General features: G+C 33.4%; 1 protein-coding gene across 1 annotated transcript in view; it reads left to right on the top strand.

Moving 5' to 3' along the window:
- The window catches only part of LOC119634149 (carbohydrate sulfotransferase 5), a 72,331-nt gene that overhangs the window by 45,079 nt on the left and 2,332 nt on the right, over positions 1-24,920 (top strand). Inside the window, exon 2 of the mRNA XM_038028108.1 lies at positions 24,663-24,842. Within this exon, the coding sequence (XP_037884036.1) occupies positions 24,663-24,842 (180 nt within the window). The remainder of the gene's footprint in view (positions 1-24,662; positions 24,843-24,920) is intronic.

Below are 24,920 nucleotides of genomic sequence, written 5' to 3' on the forward strand. Positions count from 1 at the left end.
CCCTAAATCGAATCGCTGTTGATATTCAGTTTTATTATCGGCCCAGTTTGCGTCAACGTTATTTACGCTTTGATTATTTACAATTCGAAAAAACTAGGTGTAAATTTGGATGTGATAACTTACAATGTTACGACGCACATCCTAAAGAAGATAGACAAGTATTGGCTTTACCCATTCTTCAGCGGGAAACGCTAACATACTTTATAAGATGCTTTCCTTCTTTGCTTTATATCTAGCGCAGAAGATTTAAAAAAAAAAATTCCTTCTTAGGTTATACACGCCCCACTATTCATATTTATAATACTTCTGAGGCAAACAATTGTTAAAAGAATACGCAAAACTTCAAATTGACTTTGTTACGTCTATCGCGTTGTAATAAAACTTTCTCTGTTACAAAGCGTGCCTGGTCCTTAGTCTGTTCATCGTCGTGTATTGACCTTACCTTGGCCCTGGAAAAGTGTAGTTTCAAAACGTCTAAAATGCATCATCCAACAACCATAAGCAATAGTTTGGAAAGAACAAAATAATTCAAAGTATAGGAAATATCCAAAAGGTTCCAAAAATTCTTTGCACTGAAGCTTATAATTAGCCATTTCACACATACTTAAACAATTGAAAAAAAATTTTACGAAATACATCCTGAACTTACAAGCTGAAAGGTAACAAAAATTCGTTCCATGACAAATGTAACTCTCCTCTTAGTTTGCTTTTTTTGTTGATACAATTTGAAAGCATTCTCCACATAGGTCAGGTCATATGAGTGTGCGGTACACACAAATAACACCATACAAGTATGTAGCAGTGTTTTAAAAAATATGTTTGCTTACCTCAGTTAGTTTGGTAATATTCACCTTAAAGGCCATCTTCTTTCACCACCACAAATATCGCATACGTGCACTAACACATATGACAAGAATTCTGAAATTGTTAACGATAGTAAGTAAGTAAGTAAGTAAGTAAGAAAGCAGCAAGATATTCACAGCAACGAGAAAAGAAAACCCAACCTAAATTTCAAACGCATGATTACTTTCTGAATTTAAACTGTTCTCTATGTAATTTAGTTGTCATATAATGAAAATACATTTGAGAGGGAGTTTCACAAAATTGCAACTTAGCTAAACGTTCGTCTTTCTTCAAAAGCAAATTTACAATTTTACGTGAGAAAGGAAGAAAGAAAGGAGAAAAGAAATTATACAAAGAGAAGACTGCTTTTGGTAATGATTTGAATTTTTTTTTTTTTTTTTTTTTGTGTTAACGCCTCTAGAACCAAATAATTCAGATTTGCCTATCACAAGAATCCTGGTCGACTTTTTAGTTTTTTCTAACACATTTCAATGTAACATCAATTAAAAGAAAGAGTTAAATTTTTACACGCCTATATACCCTGCCAATAGGGAACTTCCCGATATCTGCGTACATATTAAAGGTTTTGTTTTTGGCAAAGTTAAACTACTATTATAAAAGAAATCGTCTCGTCGGCTTTGTCTATCGTTAGCCAATACTTTTTCGCATCTTTCTGATGCTATATAAATTCCATATCAGAAGAACCACGTGCTTCCTGAGAATGTGCTCATCATAAGAATCGGAACGATATTTGGACAGACAATAGACAATCGAGCAGTCCCTGGTGAACGCAGTCAACACCTTGAGCATATTCCAATTACAATATGAAGCCTAGCAGATCTCATGCTGCAAAATCACTTTATCATGTTATAGAATGGCACACGACATGATGCTTCAAATGATGCTTCGCAAAAAAAAAAAAACGGTATGTACAGTTGTCTTCAACTTTCGCGTTAACTGTTTCTCTCGTCTTGGTAGTCGGTTTTTGCGTTTTGAATATAATAGCATGTCTACGTTCCATCACCTTTTCCGCGTGATATACAAGAAAAGTAAGTCTTTCCGCTTCGTCGTATTTCACGTTGGCACATAAGCCAACCCATTAGCTCAGCAAAACTATGTTATTTGTATTTAAATCGCATTGTAAAGGACTATAAGAAGTACTGTTAGGCTTTATCTTGAAATTAAGTCACACTAGATGAGAGGAATGTAATATAATGGATCGAATAATGGTATGCATCAGTAATTACTTGATCAATGATTTTCAGTTTATTTGTCTGTCCGTTGACTAAACTACGTACATTTTTTCTTCATTCGTTACTTTATGACCTTAAAATGTGAAATTAAATCTTTAACGTTTATTTTAAAATTTTCTCTGTCATATAAATCAAATGAAGAATTCGCCCGCAATTCCCAAAAAAAAAAAATACTCTACACAGATAAGGCGGAGTGCGACTAATTACGATTTTCATTTCTGAAAAATATATGATTTAAAATATATATGACATTTGCGTTGCGTGGAATATTGCAGACTAAGTAGTGGTAGATATCAACAATGCCGTTCTAAGCTGAATATGAATTCTTTCTTTTGCCTTTTAATTGCTCTTACTTATCTACATTTTTTATTTTCTTTATTTTAAGCATTTTTATAAAAAGCTTTACAATATAATGCCTGGGCAATTAGTTCTACTAAGCTGTCGGCCTAAATTAATAACGCTGTTTGCTTTTGTTGATAGCAAGTCATAAATTCAATAGAATAAATATGCATTTCTCTCTTAAAGCCTTATACATTACTGAAGAGTTCAACTGCAATTGATCGATTTATGATATTTTCCAAAGTTAAATAATTACGTTTATATTAGGTGTTTGCAAAAATTTTGATCACTTTTTCACTTGAAAAAAGCATTTATTGTAGAAAATTACAGTACAATGTATATTAAGCAAAATAGTTTCCATCATTTTCAACAATATTTTTGGTAACATAAAACTAAATCTAAATAAATGTAAGAAGCTTTCTTTCTCAAGAAGGAAGTCGTTCAGTACTCAATATTTCATTGATTCGCACAAGTTGGAAGACGTCGATTCGTTCACAGATTTAGGCGTTCTATTTGATTATAGGTTACGTTTCAATTTGCATATTGAGCTTTCGTTAAGCAAAGCTAGGTCAGCGCTTGGTTTTATAAAGAGATGATCCAGAGAGCTTGATGATCCTTATATTACGAAAAGGTTTTACATGTGTTTAGTTAGACCTATACTTGAGTATGCCTCTGTTGTGTGGTCTCCTTCATATAGATGCTATGTAGATTCAATTGAATCTGTTCAAAAGCAATTCTTGCTGTCTGCCCTCAGGAATTTGGGTTGGGACCCGATTGCCCCTCTTCCACCCTAAGAAAATAGGTTGCTTCTGTTATCCTTACCGTCACTGGAGAAACGTAGGTTTGTTCTTGGGGTTTCCTTCGTGCTCAAATTAATAAATGGTACAATTGACTCGCCCGCATGACTTCGTGACATAGGCTTTAATGTCCCTAACCGCTTCACTAGCCACTTTATCTTGATAAAGCTAAGTCAATGCAAATATAAATACGAACTGTTTAACCCGCTCAGAGTTAACGAAATGACGTCTATCACTTACTCTCATTAACGGACTCTTTAAAGTCCATTAAAGCAACATTGCTTAATACGCGCGATTTACCTATGTCGTGCTTGAACTAAATTTTAACTTTAAAAAGTGATTATGAGTCGTAAATTAATTGTATTATCGGTTGCCAAGCTTATGCATGTTTGCGATAGCTTAGGAATTCACTTGCAACACAGTCCTGTACCGGTTGTGGGTGTGGCTCTCTCTTGGTTGTGTAAATGCTTTTTTTCTTTTTTTTTTTTTTTCTTATTTGTTTTATTGTAGTTATACTAAGTTTTAATATTAATTAATTTAAAATTTACTTTAAGAGTCAATTGAACTCGACTGCCATTTTGTTTTAGTTGAGTTTCTAATATAAGTGGAATAAATAAATAAATAAATAGCGATATCAGGTCGAAAGAACTTATATTGGTTTGGCAGCGATCCACTTACTGACCCATTTTCGCATTTCTTCAACTTTGCGGACCCGCGTGCCAGCCAAGCCATGCTGCATCGATCTCAACAAGTGGTAATCAGGAGGCGTTATGTCTGATGAGTAGGCTGGGTGTGACAGAACTTTCCATTCGAGCTGCAACAGCGTACTCCCGTGCAACTCTTGCAACGGGTCGCCAAAAAAATAGCAATTTCAGTCAAGTCGTGTCGCCACTTGTATTATTAAATAGAATAGATATGTAGAGGAAAGTCAAAACCATCGAATTCAACCGTTACGTACACTAGTAGTTCGCTGATCAAAATTTTTGCATACACCTAATAGTAATTGAAACAATTTCCATGCGCACACATATACATATATGTATGTATTTGATTTATTAGAAGACTCCTCTACAAACGTAATTAAAATTTATATATATATATATATATATATATATATATCAATTGAAAATTTCCCCAGAGTCACATCTGTCTTGAATCAATTTGCTTTAGATTATTTTGAAAAAAAAAAAAAATGATTTCTTGGCAAAATTTCTTGTTTGTCAGATGTGATTATCGTAGAAAATTGCTTCCATACGTGTGTGTAGGAGTGCAATTTTTTGCTTGTTTGTTTTTAATGAAACCTTGCTCGATATCGATAGATGGGCATGTATAACGTTTTAAAGTTAACAACGATTTATTTTGGAAAATTGCATTTTTTTCATGAAACTTATGTGCATTCAATAGTAAGAAAATTAGATAAGAGTACGCACTCTAGAGCGAATATTGGCTGAGCACCATTTATGACAAAGACAAAAATGCTTTATACGTTTTTATCAATTAAAGGTTTATGTGCTTTTACATTTTTACATAGCATTGCTAAATATTGCGAAAGAATTTCCTATTGATATATAATGTAAGCCATTACTTGACTTGATAAGAGTCGATGTTTGAAAGTTTTTTTTCTTTTTTTAATTTTTAAACTATTTCGAAATAACTATTTTAGCAAACTATTTTTTTTTTTAATTTGCAAATTGGAAAAGTTCTTTGAAAAATTATTTAAACTGAAATTCGTATAATAAAATATACTCAAAAGTTATGAATAAAAGACATATTTGTTCAAGTAAATCGATCCAGAGAATGGGAAAATGGGTTATATGTTGTTAAAAAAGTAATGCAAAACGAAACATAAAAAAAAAAAAAACAAACAAAGAGAACAGAAGGGATTTGTTGCTACATTTTCAAAAAGTCTGCCAAACCACATTTTTCGAGATTACTTTCAAAATAAAAATCGAAACACAGGTTAACAATATTCATCAAAAAACAGGTATAACGGACCAAAACAAGACTCATTTTTATATTGCGAACAATTTAAAAACTTCTGAAGGAAACACATTATAGACTAGCAAGAAACTTTATTCAATGCAATTGTTAACATATTTCCAAGATGAAATACAAAAAAAATAATGCAACCTTGCCATATAAGGGCTTACTTTGTATGGGAATCCTTACGTTGGATGTTAATCATAAAACTAACCCACATGGTCTAAATTTTACGGGCGAAGACTTTCAAATCCAACCATATCTTAATCGTATCTACTTAACAGAGCTCCGTTAAGGGGCTGGTAAGTGTCTTTGCTAATTAGATTCGAATTTATGTTCACATCCTGAAAAAGCAGCTAAAAATGTTGGAGTAGTTTGGAAAACATGAAGCCTTAGTCTTACGACCCACATTTAATACGGAATTAAGCGTATTCTCTACTGATCAAAGGCATGAGTACAAATCTTTTCAAATCAACAATTTTTTGCAAAGGTAAAGGTATTCTTTGTAAAACTACAACAATAAAATGCGCTACATACGGTTTTATTCGTACAATCGTTGGAACAATGAAAGCAATGCTCCTGAAGGCTGAATATTTAAAATGACCTGGTATGGAACTCTACGTTCAAGGACATATCTATAAGAAGGCCAAAGTCTATAAGAAGGAGAATTTAACGCTCACTATTTAAAACTACCGTTGTAGATATTCCTGCAAAGTTCACCGATATTGGGAAATGTGTTGGCAATGAACAATGCTTCACAACAGTTGAAGATGAACTGAGATAAGTGGATAAAAATGACACCTGGAAGGTAATCTCGAAGCAAAGATTCTGAATTCAAAGGACTTTCGTTATTAAAAATGGGTCTTCTCAAATGTCAGAATTTATCTACAAAGACAAGGAGTCAATTTGGAAAAAACTCTTTTCAGCTTTCCAGTTGCCTAGTTAACAACAACTCGTATTGCAGATGCGTTTAATACACTACTTTTTTGTCAACTGAACGTTATACGTGGCGATTTGAAAGGCTTTATATGGATAGGAATACCAGAAGCAATCAGCTGTGAAACTGTATTAACTCTTATAAAACCTATCGGTGCTGGAAAGTTCGACTTGTCAGAGTATGCCAAAAATAGATAACATTGGATGGACCAGATATATGCTTTTCAAGCGGTTATATGGGTCGACGCTAACAATATCCGGGACAAAAGTATTGGAAATAATTTTGTAATACATCCAATGTATCCAAACTTTTGAACTAATTGGAGAAAAGTGGTGCCCAAAAATCCTTGGAGACAGATGCAGATTGAGGAATGGGACTTAAATGCAAAACATTCAAGATACAAAAACTTTTAAACCAATTTGTAAAAGAAAATGCGCTAAAATACTTAGTGATAAGTGTGGATCGTAGAATGGGACTTAAATGGCAGAAGATCAGGAAGAGATTACATACTTTATGTCTATAACTCTGCCGTATTCTGGTCAAGAAAGAAACACAGTCTGTGGTTGGAACAGGTCTCACTAAAACAGAATATATTCGGTTGAGCAATGCAGCAGTGGATAAGTGAAATGCTATGAGATTTTCAGGTCATGCCTGGCAACTATACAGTGATAATATACGAAGATAATGAAGGATGCATAGCTATGACTTAAAATGGAGAAAATAAACGCGCAAAACATGTAGGAAGTAATATTCTAAAGAAGAATTTGCATGTTGAACATACACAATGTCTTTAGACGTCAACATATTTGCTACGTTGCATGTTTTCCGATTGAGTCTAGGTATTCAAATCAATATATGCGGAGTGATTTACGTCAATAAATTTTTTCAGCTCGAAAACGTTTTGTGCATTAAATAATTTATACATAATTTGAATAACATAATAAAAAGAAAAAAAAAATATAATATAAGAGCTACGTATATGGATCAACAACAATCTACTTTCTCTACTTTCCAACTCTCTATTGACCGAATCCGAATAGATGACAAGAAATCTTCCCCAGAAATAGCCAATAAACGAATGTTTTCAAATATTGCACGCATTCTGTTTTGCTGGAAATATTCCAAACTAATCTAACTACTGTAGTAGATCTTAATACAATTTTACTTGCTATGAATTGTCATGATAAAGCTCTATACAGGAACTATTGTGTGCGCAATGTTGGTATAGTGCTGCTAGTTCGCGAACGGATCGATTTAAACAAGACATTTGCTGTCATTTAACTTACTTTAGATGTTCAATCATTCTTCGGCATTGGCATTATTAGCGAAGATTGCTTATAAACGTGAAGGCGTGAAAAAGCCAAGTATGTGTTGATAGCTAGTACAAGGCCACATCGACGAACATTGGCTCGAAGTGAAGGTCGTCGTACATATGCTTTATGAAATTTTGTAAAGTGTATACCCGGTATGAACACGAAAGAATGCTTAATAATTATTAAGCTCTTATTCTCCCCATTCAATAAAATTTGGTAGTAGCTGTACGAGATGAAGAATCATGTGGCGCATTATTGTTGTAATGAATTGAGAGTTGGCACGCTTGGCCGATAACATCATGCTCACTTGTTTTAGTATATATTTATACCTCAAAGCTTAACTGCTAAAATAATGAATGAATGAATGAATGAATGAATGAATGAAAGGAATGCTTCTATAGAAAAATGCATATATGTAATAAATATGAAAGTCAACCGAGATAAAACTCAATTGCCGCGACGACATAAAAAACTATTCGTATAGAAAGAAATTTTATGATTTGATAAGTTTTAAGAAAAATATCCATAAAATTTAAGGAAAATTCTTTTTTGTTGTTTTTTTTTTTTTTTTTTAATTTTCCTTGAAAAGCATTCATTGTGCGTACAATCTAGCAATCTAACAACGCAAAGACGTACATTTCTAATCAAAAAAAAAAAAAGAAAGAAAAAATTGAATAAAAGTTTCTTTTTCTACTTGGCTTTACCTGGGATTTTGCTTCTGTTTATAAACTCATAAGCTCAAAGAGATGATGTAAGAATTCTTGAAAGCATGTTAATAATACTTTTAGTATTGTTGACCTCGTGATACGAAAGTAAAAAAAAAAGAGAAAAGTGCGAAAACGTATGCGTTAGGTATTATTAAAGAAGAGGAAGAAAGACAGAGAGAGAGAGAGAGAGAGAGAGAGAGAGAAAGATGGAGAAAAAAAAAACAAAAAATGAAAAGGAAAAGCAAACAACTACTCCTTAAAAATTAACAATCTTCCACTTTTATTTTCATTCAGAATCTCTTTATAATTCGTTACATACATGCTTATAATACATAATGCATACAAAGGCAGGTTATGATGGCCCATATATAAAAATGTAAATTTATACTTGAGTTGTCGTTGTCGTTGTCGTTGTGTTTGTGATGTAATTAACTTTATTTACATTGTATTGTAATTTCTCTCTGACTTGTCAGTCAATTAACGTATATGCATATGCATGAATGAACGCACTTTGCTTTATGAATGAATTATAAACTTATGCATTAGCAATCTCAACCGAAACCGAAAAAAAGTTTAAGGTTCTTTTGTTTGCCTACTTAAGTTATTTTTGCCTTAACCATAACTTAATTATGCACTACGCATAATGAACATATTTTAATTGCTTTGCGCTCAAACGAATTTTAGATTAAAGATCGACTTTACAAAGCATTATTATCAAAATTTGTTAAATTACTTTTACAATCCCATTAACCCCATGTTACGGTTCTTAGTGTCTTAACTAATTGTTAATATAGTTTACAGTAATTCGCTTGTATTTAAAATTTAATCTTGCTATAATACTTTACGCTATTTTCTTGTTAATATCATTACGAATGCATTACGCTTTTGGAGGTCAAGATTAAAAAAAAAAAACAAAAAATGCATTTATTATTATTGGAAATGATATTATGAAACCACATATGCAAGATGATGACCTTCATCCGAAGGCATCAATACATTTGCCGGTAAAAAAACTAAAGAACTGATCGTTAATTAACTAATTGTATGGTTTAAGGTATTCACGAATTCTGCTACCATATATGAAAGTAATCTACACCTTATAAAAGTCGGCAAAAATCAATAATCGTACGTGAAAGATAAATGCAGTCGTTTTTGCATTCTATTATTATTAGGTTATTCACTTTTCATCATTTCGGAATATAGTCCAAAATATTGACAGGAATTCGTTTATGTATTTTTTTGAGTTTAACCCGATTATAGCTAATAATACTTGAACTTTCTTTTTGAAGTCCACTAAGTTCAGTTAATATTTCATGATAGATATTTTACTCCTTGGCACAGTAATTGATTGGTAAGATGCCGCTTCCGAAGTTTTTTTTGTCAAATCAAGTTGTTCCAAGGCTGCCCTGTTTCCTTTCTCAACTCCATAAGCAAAAAAAAAAAATAAATAAATAAACAAATAAGACTATCACAATTGGTACCGCCTTTACCCGCCTAGAGGGTTTTCAAAGCTTCACCATAACCTATCGCAAAATATTTAAATAGCACTACTTAAGGCCGAATCTTAAAAAGCCTGCAACACCTTCTCTAGCGCAAATATTTTCGTAATAAAATATCTATAATTACATCAGGTGGCCGTGCAAGGACTTACTTTCCAAGAGAGCCAGGGAATTTTAAGGACAGAAGTTCGAAAAATCCATATCGGATTATTACAATACTTCATCATGCCTTTTGTTAATCCCAAAATTCGAACGCATTTTCCCCACGTTCTAAATGTTCCATTTCGATCGATCCGCTTTTGCCAAGATTCTGTGTAAAACTGTTATGCCGTTCTTATGGAATTTGTGAGATTTTTCAGCGAGTGGTGTTTTTCAAAAGCCGCGTTTTGAAGTCAGCTTCATATCATTAAAGAAACTCTGTATGTGGGGCGGACAAAACTTCTCAAAGAACCTATGGCGAAATTTATTGTAATCGAAGACAGCATCTACTCTTTGTCTCACTTGCGCGCTTTAATCGCATTTGATATTAAAAACAGTGGAACAGCGCAAGGCCTATAATTATGGCATTAATTTCATCCACCTGCGATCACTATTTTATTCGCCTAGTATTGTTGTGCGTGACTTAATTTTTATCGCCGTTTATTATCCCTTCAAAAGAGGATCGATTTGGCTTAGTCTCAGTAGCGATTTACGGACGGAAATTCGTTTTATTAAATTTTTCACGGTTAATTCGTTCGATATCCCGGTTTGTACCCAACATTCTCTGCTATCGTTCAATACCCCAATATTAATCTCCGGTTTGTACCCAACATTCTAAACAACATTGATTGATTACGAATTGTTGTTTTTGCCAATGCACAATTCCGCAACTGTTATCATAAGATGAAATGTGCCATTCTTCAATCAATACTCATCGACTTTATCGACCGCAGCTCGGCGCATTTTGAATGAAGCCCACGAACGGCCTATTGCGTATACCTATTCATCCGTCATCTTTGCGGAAATGCCACAGCCACAAAAATGAAAATAAGAAGTTGCACATATACATGCCTTGAGAACAGAAAATTGGTCCGATCTGTTCACAGTTATGTCCACAATATAAGAAAAACTCAGTTTTTCTTATTTTCGTTTGCAACAACTTTCGATCTCGTAAAGATATTCCATAAAAACTTTTACATAGATATTGATCGGAATAACCAGTCTGTTTGGTCTACTAACACACGTCCACAATTAACGGTAAAACTTGAAATCTAATTCATTTCCAAATTATTATAATTTGGTAAAAAAACGTGCCGATGTCTGCAGCGGCAATAGAAATCAAATCGCTTCTCGCGAGCACAAATTCCAAATGTCGTTCCGTGCGAGTGCTTATGGTTGGAAAAATTGCAAATTCTAATATGCAAGCGAAATAAAACGTTTTTTGCCTGCAAAAAAATGTAATAAAAACATTTCTGGTACATGTTTGTCTAGCATAACCGCTAGTTGTAAAATTTGTGCCTCGCAATTATAATTGTAATAAAAAAACGCAATTAAGCATAATTTTTGGTAAACTGTATGACTCCATTTACACAAATGGCCTTCGCGAATACCAAAAGTGATAGTATCGAAAAACGTTCAACGAACGCAAAACAAAGTAAAGTCAACCGTTTAACCGTTACCAACGTATTTGTAAACGGATCTTTTAGATTGTGGTTGTAGATGTGGGTAAATAGCTTCCATTTTTATTTCCTATGCCAATTTTGGTACAAGGGTGGTATATATGAAATTTGTGCGAATTTGTAGCACTTGAGATGGATCTACTTTTTATTATACCGATCGTTTCATTCGTCACTTTCTGATTTGATGTGTGCGTGTCTGTCCATCTGTCCGTCTTGTTTTTCTTGTATTCAACCTACTGGCCACAATTGTTAAGATATTTTGATGATGTGTTCTGTGCGCAAGGATAAATCTTATTGAAAATGATTCGGATTGGCCCACTTTTTCAATCGCTCTTATGAATAATAGTAAGTTGGTATAGGATATTTAATAACGGACCTTGCACGACTACAGTGGATGTTTAGTCTTGGGTTCTTAAGCGGATAAAAAAAAAGTTTGTGTCAAATTTTGTTTTCCTTTCTTCATTTTTGCAATTCCGACATTTCCACAAAGACCATGAGTCAAAACCTAGCATATATACCATCAGCATATCGAAAACTTGATTAGCTAGAAAAAAATTAATTATGCATGTTTGAAAGTCTTTTCATACAAAAAAAAAATCCGCAACAAATTTTGGAACATGCACATGCCTTTAAACGGTTTAATGAAGCTCAAGCATTGTGATAGATCAAATTGACCTATGCGGTAGTTTGAGTATTGCTTTAGGGAAAAATGCACTAACTTTTATGATCAACTAATATTTCAAATCATTGGCTTATGTACGTGTGTATGTGTGTGTGTGTGTGTGTGTGTGCTAATTTTCGTCAAAAAGTGCCAAAAATTTCTACTTCATTTAATTCGCATACATTTATTTTTGAATTTTCAAAAGTTATCTTTCAAAAAATCTCAAATTTTGACAAAGAGCTATTAAATAAATATACGTGAGCTCTCGTTTCAATTGTTTAAACAGCAAACTTTCTTTTATTTGATAATTAATAATATTTCGGCATTATTCGAAAGTAATGCCATGGCAGTCTTCGCTTAGTCTTCGCTCTTTTGATGACAACATTTTCCATAATTTGGTTTTCTAATATATTTGGTTGAAAATGAAGGCAATATTTCTTTTTTTTTTTTTTTTTTGTTTTTCTCAGAGATACTTCGAGCTTATTATTGATGCACCCAAATTATCTTAATGCGAGATAACAAAGCCATCGAATTCATCATGCAATAATTGCATCGTATTGTTGAGAGTGTGATATGTTGAATAATTTTGCTTAGCGAATATGAAATCCTCTCACTTTACGTATTATACAGCCATCAATACATACAAAGTTATTGCCTGATGTGATTGATACGTCGCCACTTGTTATGGTACATGGAAAATGCAGTTGATCAACCCTGCCATCTAGCATTAGCCAGCAACTAATACAAATAATTATCACGTTATTATTATTATCATTTAACTCGTACGTGTTACTTGTTAGCATAAGTTTACATAAAAAGAAGTAAAAGTATTGCAAAGTAGTTCAGTTATCGATAGGTAGTTAAATGCGGAAGCGTACAAATTAGGTAATTGAGGATGTCAAGAGAGAGCGAGTACTACTTAACTTCGCGTGAGAACGAATCTTAGGTACCCTTCGCTACAATAAACGGAAAACTTTTACACTAAATGTACAGTAGCATTCGCCGTTCCGAAGCCGCCGAATCTGTTTAATCAATAAAGGGGTCCAGTAAGGAGTGGTTTTTGAGTAGAAAAGTCAATATATGAAATCCATGCGCTTTGAAGGTGATCTTGATATGTTAAGGAATAGAAATTTTGCTTTACCTGACAATGCGCGAATTTATCGTACATCAGCAACCAGCAACTAACTAAATCTCGTCCGAAATGTACGCTCATACTCATCTTAAAAAAAAGGGGAGTATAAAAATTGGTCCGACCATCCGTCCGCGTGACTTATTTGTTCATCGTAAGCCCTAGTTTCATCATGAAGCCTTTGCCGCACCCGCCTACTTTAGCACAGTGTGGCTTCTCACTCAAACGACTCTAAAAAACCCATTCCCACATGCTTCTCGGCAGCGCAAGTTGTCGCATAGAGTTTGAAGGAAAGTATTTTAAATGAATGAATTCTCCAAAAATAATAGGCTTTTGTTCTCATCACGAACAAATCCTTTTTGTAGTTTAGAAACCATTTTGCAACCTTGTACTAAGCATGAAAGAATGCTTTACGTTGTGGTTTCTACTGACGCGATATCATCGTAAACAATTTGTGATTCGTTATCCTGTTAATCCTTTCAAAGGCGAACGTACAGTTTTCGAATTAGTAGCATGCTACTATTGGTAGTTGCGGTTAACTGTACTTTCGATTGCTTTGCTATCAAAAACCAAATTTTGTGCGTGAAACAGTTGAAAATGGTGCCTAAGGACTGCGATAAATTGTGTATAGCAAAAATGCATATGAAACAGTCAGAAAGAAGCCCAAAAGGGACAACCAATTTGTTTCAAACCTTCACTTGACCAATGCCTAACAAGATTATTAATAAGTGCATCTTCGAAAGTTATTGCATCTTCGAAGATATTGAAGGATTCGCTCAAGAGGTGAATATATCTTACAGTTCTTTTCATAACATTGCGATATACAATACGCATAATCTCCCAAAGCTGCGGAACTATTTCCCAAAAAATTCATTTAAGGTGAGTAAAAGAGAACCTTAGGCACTTGCTCAAGGGATGAATATATCTTACACCTCTTTTTGTAACATGACGACATATGATACACGGTAAGAGCCAAACGTTCAATTAAAGCGACTGAGAAAGCTCCTGAGAAACCTAGACTTTTTTCGCATTAAGTTTTAAGAAAAGTATCAAAGAAATTTCGTTGAAGTAGCTAAAGGCTCTATCGCAACTTGTCCTATGAAAGACATATAAACATATAAACAATTCGATCGAAATCGCTCGAAGCGTACATTGACTGCTTACGCGGAAAACAAGCAAATAGTTTACCTCTTTTGTAATGACAGTGTTTTCCCATATTCGACTTAGCCAAGCGAAATTGTCATTCTCTCCAATACGTAATTATAATCTCCCCTTATGCAAAATGAATGTACTTCTCATGAAAGCGCATATACAACATTGCTAGCAGTTATCTTTGGATATTTGGATAACAATTCGAGATACCCTTTAAAATACATAAAATATATATGCGATCTTAACTGTGAACTAAATCTACAAAGTTTATCCAAGTTTTTTATTTATAACTAGAATCGTAAATGTATTTTATTATCAGAATTTGAAAAGCGCGAACATAACATTGCACTCAGTAGGGAAAAATGTGGGGAGGTTAGATTCAAATCTCTCCTACTTTAATTAAAAGCATTCATAAGTTATCAAACAAGATATATTTTATGGAATTTTTTTTTTGTTTTTTTTTTTTTAAATTCTAGTAGACTTAATATATACAAATGAAGATATGTGTTGTTCGTGTGTTGTATTAATATTTCGCATAGTTCTAAAAGTGAAATTCATTCACACGTTCTTGTGTATAAATATATTCATATATATATATATATATATATGTATATGTATTTTACTGAGATTAGTTTGCATATGGTTTTGCTTTAGCTGTTTTGCATATATCCGACTATTTTTGATTTAGTTGTGTGTGACAGTTTTTTTTTTTTTTTTTTTTTTTATGGTATAAAACAGACCAAAAACAATTTATTTATGCAGGCTTTCGAGTTTTTTTTTTTATAATTTTTTTTTTTTTTTTTTTTTTGTTTTTGTTGCTGTCTCTCTTTTTCCTACTAAAATAGTGGAGATTAACACAATGACGCTGGAGAGTACCAGGAGTAGCCAACCTAATAGTTTATTTTTTTTTCTTTTGCTAATGTACATAAACTTTCAGATATTTTGACTGTGGCAATGGATAAGAGGAAGGAGGAAAGAGATATTGGCCGGCATAGCTTGCACCAATACCTTCCCAGACGAAAGCGTCTTCTGATCGATGAAGGAATGCGACTTCGCGATTTCGATTAGGCCAACCCTGTTAAGTTATCGTTATTTGATTAAACTTAATATGTACCCGGTTTTGTTTGGATTATATTTGTGTTTTTCTTTTCCTTTATACGTTTTTGTGTGCATTGCTAACATTTTATTTATACAGCTTATGTTTAACTCGATAATATATTATTTTATATTTCGTTTTGCAAATCTCTTTGTGTAGCCTAGATTAGGACTATATCATGCAAGCTAAATGTTCGGATATTAATTTTGTTTTTTTATTGCTATTATGAAAAAAAGAACAAAAAAAAAAAAAAAAACAAGTAAGAAACTTATATTCGGCCCTGATCGAATCTTTTATACCCATCACCGTTATCCAGGATCAGAAAAGTGAAAGAAGTGAAAGAATTTTCATGGTCTATAATATGGAGTAGGAGTGGCTGATTTTCTTCTATTTTCAAAATAAAAGATTTTATTGCATAGGCGTGCGAGCGTTGGAGGCGTGTCTTTGGAAAAGTTTAAGTCATTTCTAAATTCTTTTGCAAATTTGTCGGCGATATCTTCATTTTCGCTAAAGCGGCAATGTTTACCACAAACACTACAATGTTGCGCAAACAGACAGATGGACAGACGAATCGGTCGATATATTTAAGTTAATTTCAAAATTGAAACAAGAGCAAGAGTTCATATGCTTTATAGGGTTTTTGAAGTTTGTTTCTGCGCGGTATAAAGAATATTGAGAAAACAATTAAATTTTTATACAAAATAATATTGCGTAGGCGTGGTCAATTTTACCCACTTTTGTACATATGCAATAACATCGTCCATAGAATATTCATTCAAATTTTTTTACATTTATGTGCGGTAGTCTATGAGCCAACTTTTCATTCCTTTTGTAGAACAGAGATGTCCCCAATTTACATGACACTGTAGACATGCGCTTCGATCGATTTGCTCCATTTCCAACGCCAACCTGCATGCAAGAACTTTCAATGTTTATACCAATTTTGAAGTCCTTAGCTTCATTTTTGCGGCCAGTAGAATGTTTACAACAGACATTATGCAGACAGACAGACAAGCAGACGGTCATCAAGAATATATATGCTCTTGTCGAACCTCCGATGTTTCCTTCTGGACGTTGCAATCGTTTCGACAAAATGAATATACTTCCCTCATCCTCCGGTAATGAGTATAGAAATCGCTTGTTTTTGAAACTTCTTCTCCCATTAAATTTTCCTATTTAAAGGCCAATGATTAGAAACTTCACTTCAATGATTTTCGATATTTTTTATAGAAGAGATTTAAATGCAAAATATGGACTTTGAACCTACTTTTTTGAAAGGTAGCTTTGCGAGTCATGGCTACATCTCTACGCAACATTAAGATTTTCCTGTAGAAGTCCGTACAGTACGGTACCAAGCATTTCAGTTCACCAGTCTTAATCGATTTCGCTTGGATTTGCATTTCAATGACTTTTCAAATAATTTCCTTTAACTTTAATGGTATTTTTCGACTGAATGTTTTTAATAAATTAATGGTGGGGAGATTTTTAAGTTAATTACAATGTTTGCACATTCAAGTTTTTGTTATATTTAAGCGCAACATTAGCCAGATTTTGCAAAAATCATAAAAGTTAAAACACGAATAAATTATAATTCGTTAAGATTCGATAGCATTTTTGGCGCCCATTAGTTACCCTGCATCGTAGGTACAATATCCCTAATTACTGTGGCAATTAGGTTTGAATACAACTCACTGAACAACTCAATGATTGTGCTCTCGCCGTTTTCCACGGAAAGACGTAGGCAGTACTCTAGGATGCTGAATAAAATTATACCTTCTTAACCTCAAAGCATTATATTTAAGTTGAATGCAAATGTTTAAGTTACCCTACCCAAGTATACGCAACGTACTTTTCTGAAGCTTCGAATAAATCTGGTTTTTTACACGAAAAAAAAAAAGCCGTGAAAGGCGGTAAGCGCTACTTTTTCCGAGTACCCCTCCAACGAGAGGCCTGTTGAGTGTTGATAAGCAATGAACACGCTATGTACACGACCTTAAATATAGACTAGGCTGACCATTAACTTCGACGAAAAACCCTGAAAAAATCAGCTTAACCAAATTTGGTACAGGGTGTATTGTGCTTTGAGTTACACCAATCCAACGGAACCGTCACTAAAGGTTACGGCCAAAATTAAGTGACAACACGAAAACGAGCATTGAAAAAAGAGTACACAATATCGCAAAAGGCAGTATAGCGTGATTTCGCAGCACGATGACGTTAGACTTTGTATGATAACATATGCCTGAAGAATGGTGGCTGCATTTAATGGAAAGATGTTAGCTTTGCCACTGCTTTTCCTAAATCTTTTTTCTTTTGATTAATACCTCTTTCGATCCATTATTTGCAGCGGTATTCTGAGCAGCACCATAGAGAAGTCGCAGGACAATCATTAGAATTTTTTTTTTTTTTTTAATGTTTCGTCCTAACCTATCAACTTTGTTTTACAAAGTGAAAGGCAAAGGAAGAGATATTGCGACTATTCGTCCGCAATAACAAAATATTTCATACGAAGTTACCAAAAGCATGACAGATGATCGGCCACAACACTAAGATAAAGCTAATATTGTGTGCTCGGGAATGGATTCTTTTCCTGTGACGATATTCTTCTACGGATGACATGAAAAGAGCAGTTGTCCTTCCCATCCTTTCCTTCAAAGATGGGGAAAGCGGTAAATGCATGTTACTTTGAATAAAACATTCCGTATCACATTGTTTTATACAAAATATATTCAATTTTATAATGAAACCGGCAGAAATTTATTGACCCACCTAATACAAGCACGGCTTGAATTACTATCACAGTTTCGTTTACAATTTTTTTTAAAATTAGTTTTAGCTTAAAACTTTTGTAAATAAACATAAAAAACATCTCGAAAAGTTATTGTGCGGTTTTAGGTGATATCATGCGCATTTATGCAGTAAGCTTTATTGATGCCATAGCATTAGCATATTAAAGTCATTTGTGAATGCAAATAATTTTAAAAAACAGAGCCACACAAATTTTATGATAATATTTGTTTGCAAGAATGTTGTTTATAACCGCCATAATATATCAAATGCGTTGAATTACTTGCAATTAATTGATCAGCAAATAACGAGAATTTTCAAAGTTCTGAAGGAGGATCTACTTGTCTCTTAGCATTGAATCTTCTTCTCCTTCACGGCAGTTTCAATTCAACTTTGAACAATGCAACTTGGGAAACGTTAATGGGAAGCTCCTCTTAGTCGCGTTTTGAGATCCATTCGCATTTACATCTTCACCTTTATGTATTGCTGGATAGACCTTTTCCTTGAGTTATCCGGAAGGAGGCTTAAAACCCCAACAGCGAAAAAGCTGTTAATTGAAGCATTACAACGTTCTTGCGTTTAGCATAAAATTATTGGAAAACTTGCATCTCTTTAATGCTTGGCGCGACGAGCTTTCTTTCGGCCAGGGATTCTTTCACTGGACTGCGCAGGAATTCTTCCCATAAGAAAATTTGTATTTTAGCAAGGCTGATAGGGAAACTGTTAACAGAGTTCTCACCTGCCGAGGTTGCGTTTTACTTTGCAAAGACTTTGTTAGTTTGAAAGGTGAACTTATGATTTTTTTTTTTCTAGGACCAGTTACCCAGGTATGTCCCCTATACGCGCGAGTAAAGTTTTAGTCAAGGAAGGGTTATATAAAGACAGGGATGGAGAGAGGAAGTAATATCTGTGAACGTTAAACTTGAAAATGCAGATATCAGGTACGTTGGGAAAAACCTCTGCCGGTAGTTGATTTCAAAGTGCGGCAGTATGATTAAAAAACGGCGAGTCGCGGTTGTGCACTATGCCTTATACAACAAACTCCGTAACGAACTGATGGCAATGCTGAGAAGGACTTAATTGTTGGGCAAATTATTTTTATCTCTGTAAAATGAATGCCCCGGATGCACGTGTGCATAAGCACTACATAGCTCATGTAACTCCGATTATCGAGGGGATAATCGTTGCAAAACCATTTATAATAACAGGAATTTTGATTTGGCAGCAATTATCTGCTTAGCGGAAAAATTTTTTAAAAAAACATGTTCACAACATCTATTGACTTACTTAACTATAAAAATTCACTACACGTCTCTTAGCTTTAATGTTTTTAAAGAAAATAAAAAATAAAAATTATTATCTCATTTTTTGTATTTTCTGTAAAATTTCACAAATGTTTATTACACCTTTTACTCGTTCAGATCATTTTGTAGTTAGGAAGAAGCAAAGACTCATTTTCTTAGCAAAAAGAAAAAAAAAACATTAAATTTACATATCATGTATAACAACAACAACATCCCGCTATTAATTAAATAGCTGAGAGCGTGTGTAACAGTTGCCCGTAGACCATGAAAAGAACAAAAATTTATATTTACATTTTTCTGTACATGCATGCGTTTATGTGTATGAAATAATCGACAATAATTAATATATATATATATATATTTTCTGTATATATATATATATATATTAAAAATAAGAAAGCTACAATCGCCAATAACTATGCTAAAACGGCGTTTATTTTAGTCTGACTTCACATTTTGCATTTCGTCTCAAAAAAAAAAATTTTGTATCTTCACCGATCTCAGTAGCTTTCGTTCTGATCAAAAATACCTACACCTTTCAGCCAATGAAGAACTTGTAAATGTTACAAACAAGATAACAAAGAGGGTTTACCTTCATTCTCGGTTGATGGATAAAATAATTATTACCTTAATGCTCGCTATAATTATTTTCTAGCGATGCAAATGTAATCACGAAAAGCAGCTTTTGTAAAGCCAACACGGAAATTAATACAAATTATTTTCTTCCGTTCGAAAAAAAACTAAATCTTATCCAAATATTTTCGATTAGAGTTTCACTTTAATTCACTTTTCAAAACGTTGAGCGAAGCGTTTCCGCGATTGTTCCGAACTGTGTTTACTCATTATTTCTTTTTAGATTTTCAAGTTTAGCTACATAACGCTCAACGATATACTGATTTTTCATATTTTTAGTAAAGCCGGAAAGTATGCACCCAAATCAATACATAAGTGTATTAACCTATCGACTGATACTCTAACAATATTCAAAATAAGAATAAATTACAATTGCGCATATAAGCATATAAAGCACATTTAAAAAATAAAAATAGTCTGGAGCGGCAGATGTGCGACAATATTTGCAAAACATGTTCGGAACTGCGGAGAGTAATTCTAGATTCTATTCAAAAATTTCTTTCCTCTTTCCCCTGCATAAAACATTTTATTTTTCAAAAATTATTCGTTTTGAGTGACACGTCCATGATTAGGGGAATACTTTACTTAAAAAAAAAAAAAAAACTCGCAGTAAAAAACCGCATTTTAACAAATGTACAGTAAACAAAGCAAAGCTTTTCTGCGAATCAAACGAACATTTATTTTGATTAATAGTGAAAATTTAGCAAAAGAGGTCAAAAACGACAATCGAACAAAGCCGACCATTAACATCATTACACACAATTTCATCTACACACAATTCTATGTTCATTTTCCATGTAAACATAGACTTTTCATCAGAAATCTCCAAGTTCACCAAAAGTAATTTTCTTATTAAAGATTTTATTATGCTTCACCGATTTTCGTCATAAAGGACTAAAAACTAAAGCCTTACTTTTTAGGTTAAAGTACCTATCATGTTGGGTGTACGTAGTTCAGCTAATTTTTACATCAAATTATTTTTCAAAATTTCCCGTGTTTTTTTTCAATATGTCGAAATTCTAGTACTTAGTGATTTTCATTGTCAAGAAATTTTGAAATTTGCAGAATTTTTTGTCATAAAACACAAGTTTTTTAAAAAAACCCGTTACTTGGGCAGTGATCGTGAAAAGTGCTCTGATCTAATTCCTTTCCAGTATTTTCCAAAATGTAGGTTGAATGCAAAACACCGATGGCAGATGGAGGGGCAGACAGATGGGTGCCAAAAATTTATATCGATTCAAAAAACGATTCTGAATCGATCGGTGAAGAAAAAAAAAAAAAGCTTTTATAATAAGTTTTTCTGGCTTTGACATACATCTGCACAAACTCAATATGCGATATATATCACCAGCGATGATGTAGGATTATATAAATAAAAATCATAGGCTTAACTCTATTATCGTTTGTAAATGTATGACCATCCCTATGGGCATTTGTCAATGGCATGTCAGTTTGGATGATCACTAGTTGGGTGTTCAGCTGTCCCACCCTAGCAACCACCAAGAATTTTTTGCTAGCAGTAACGGGTAACCTTAAATTGAGTTTTCATAAAAAAAAAAAAATTTCATTCTAAGCGAATTTTTTAGGGTTGTGACATTTACTCCCTTGCAAATAATGTGGACATAGTTGCACTATATTTTGAGTTTTTCGATTTTTGTTTTTTAATTGCCTGAGAAGGCAAAGAAGGACGGCATGGGCCATTTACGATTAGAATATGTAAGAAAAAAAAAAAGTATTGTTACGCAGTGTATCGCAAGACATTTTCAACATTCTGTTGCAAGGATATTGATGCTCGCTTTGCTCGAGTAGTAATCAACTTAGGAGGAAATTTTTAGCGTCTTTAGGTTTCTTCTTTAGGATCTATACTTGCGTGCAGATCAAACATAACCTCAATTTTAAATCAAGAGATGTTTCGACTTATCTACGGAAATGTGATGAGTGGTAAATAAACTTCATCTTCCTTAAGGTAGTCTTCAGCGGAGGTTTAAAAATGCTTTAAAGACTATGTACGCTTGAAGAGGTTTTTTTTTTTTTTTTAGGACACTTCGGAACCAAATTTCATGGCGATACATTATGCTAAGTCAAACACCCAAAAATTTTCTTGATTTCTCTTTAGAAGTCATCACATTACATTTTATTTATTCACTACTTATTATATATTAGTTTAATTAAAATGTATCCAAAAAAAATTTTGCTTATTAGCAAACGGAATGAATGACAATAGAGTGGGCACTCGTCACTTTTACTAGTTAAGAGAAAAAATTCTTAATGACACGATGAGAAATGTGATTTTAAATGAATTCTTTTTCCATTTTTATTATTGTTTGCTAACAACTTGAACACGCTCTCTTTTCATTTTCATTAGAAGGAATACATACATACAACATGTACACATATATAGGCAAATATTACATAGATAGAACAAGCGAATGCACAAATATATTGCCTTCGAACTTGACCGTTTTGCTTGGCTTTCGTTTTGTTCAAGAAATGTATAGAGCTTATGCGTAACTTAAGCGTTACATAGATACGCAAGCATATGCAAATAATTTGTTTTCGTTTATATCATTTACGGATACATTGATGATAAGGCACTAAATACAATTCTTTTCATTATGTCCATCACTTTCTTATAGTAAGTGTTTGCAGATTTATGTACGAGTCACGTGATACTTTACGTACGGAGGGCAAGACGCAGCAAATGATTTGAATATTTGCGTGATATTTCAATGTAAATTTTAATTTAGAATGCATGCGTTTTTCATGCTCTTATAAAAGCATATTCCCTGCAGGTTTTAAAGATCTCTCCTTTATAAGAAAATAAAATTGTATAAATAATTAGATATATTTTATGTACTACGCATACAGATATGCATGGCATATCTATATACAATCACCCTATCATCTATTGTAGATATAGATATATACATATTCATTCATATATTGCCCTATAAAGCGGTGTATTCTTAATTCTTGCATCCGTTCATTCCCACACTTTTTATACCTATCACCGAACGATAAGGGCATGTTCGTTTTATCAAAATGTTTGCAACGCCAAAAAACTGCGCAAGGTATGTATGTTCTTGATCAGCATCGAACTGTGATTCGCATTGAATTGTGATCAGCATTGAATGTCGTCCGTACATCCGTTCGTAAGGTCTGTTGTAAACCTCCTCTCCTGGCTGCAAACACGAAGCCATTGGCTTCAAATTTACAGAATGGTATTGAAAATGATACAAATCGGTTGAAGCATACGTGCCTACACTACCACGTAACTTGAGGACATCTCTGTTTTTCAAAAGGAATCAAAAATTGGCTCATAGCCTACAGGATGTAAATGTACGAAAATTTGAATGTTTCTTCTTTGGGCGATGCCATACTACACGCACGAGGAGAGGAGAAATTGACCACGCCTACCCAATATTACAGTATAGAAATTTTTTTTTCAATACTTTTATAACGCGCAGAGGCAAGCTTCACAAACACTTCTTAGTCAGTTACAAATTCGGGGCACAGCTAAGCGTGTCTGTCTGCCCAAATGTGCTTCAAATATACTTCCATTCGCAAAAATGACACTATAGCCTAGAATTTAAAAATGAGCCAAACCGGTCAAAGGACGCGCCTACAACGCCCACACACCTATAATAATAATAATAATAATATTTGTAAAATGGCAAAGAAAATGCATGTGCTACGATGTATGTGAACGAAGGGCAAGGCGAATCTATGGCGTATAATATAAAATATATATACATAACATAGAATAGAAGTAGAATATAATAGAAAGTTTGAGGAATTATTTTTATAGATGTGCTATAAGCGTATGTATTATATAAAATATAAATTTTTTCTACAAAATATAATATTTTCTAAAGTAGAGAGACTTTTAAGCTCAACACAGAAGTGATAAAATTTAGGATTTCGTACCCATTCTCAATAGCAAGTTGCGTGCAAAAACTCTCAATGCGAAAATTTCAAGTCGATAAATTCATTTAGTGTGGCCAAGAGAATGGTTGCAACCGGTATTACCCAGACAGACAATTGAAGAGAGTTAAATCGGGTAAGAATTTGATGCTGATCAAGAATATACAAAAACTCTGGAGAGTCTCTAAAGCTTCCTTCTGGGCGTTGCAAATGTTTTGACAAAATGAATGTATCTCTCATGATAGGTACAATAAAGTACATAACGAAAAGAGTTATATTTGGTATCTTATCATCGTATCCATAAATGATAAACAAATGAAAAACAAATACATAACGCTTATGCATGACTGCATTTATTTAATAATACGAATTGAGTTTGTAATCAAACTATGTTTGCGCGTATGCTTGTGCAACATTTGCCTATGATCGTACGCTGTACACATTCCTGTAATAACCCGAAAAACAAGTATTCGAATTCGTAGTAAATCATAATAAAAGCAGAAAAAAAAAAAAAAAAATTTGCTTTATACCCTTATCATGTTATTATTTAACTTGCGTTCAACTAATAAAAGTAACGAGTGTGTAAACTTAAGTGTTATGTTAAATCAATTGTAACTTCAAGTTTTGCTCCCTTTCGTTTTTGCTTGCAGTTTAAATGTGCGGATTATCTTATTAGTGCGAGATCCGAGAGGTACAATGCAATCGAGACGTCATCGGACATGGTGTGCGGGTAATCCTGATTGCGAGGATCCTAAATATGTTTGTGAAGATTTAGTAAGTGATTATGAGACTGCTGAGGAATTATTAAAAAAATATCCTGCTAGATTTAGGTAAGTAAAATTTCAAGTTTATTATCAAAGCAAAAAGGTAGAGTTCATGCAACTAAAAAAAAAAAAAAAAAAAAAAAA

This window comes from Glossina fuscipes, unplaced genomic scaffold, assembly GCF_014805625.2.
Source record: "Glossina fuscipes isolate IAEA_lab_2018 unplaced genomic scaffold, Yale_Gfus_2 2, whole genome shotgun sequence".
Taxonomy (NCBI): domain Eukaryota; kingdom Metazoa; phylum Arthropoda; class Insecta; order Diptera; family Glossinidae; genus Glossina; species Glossina fuscipes.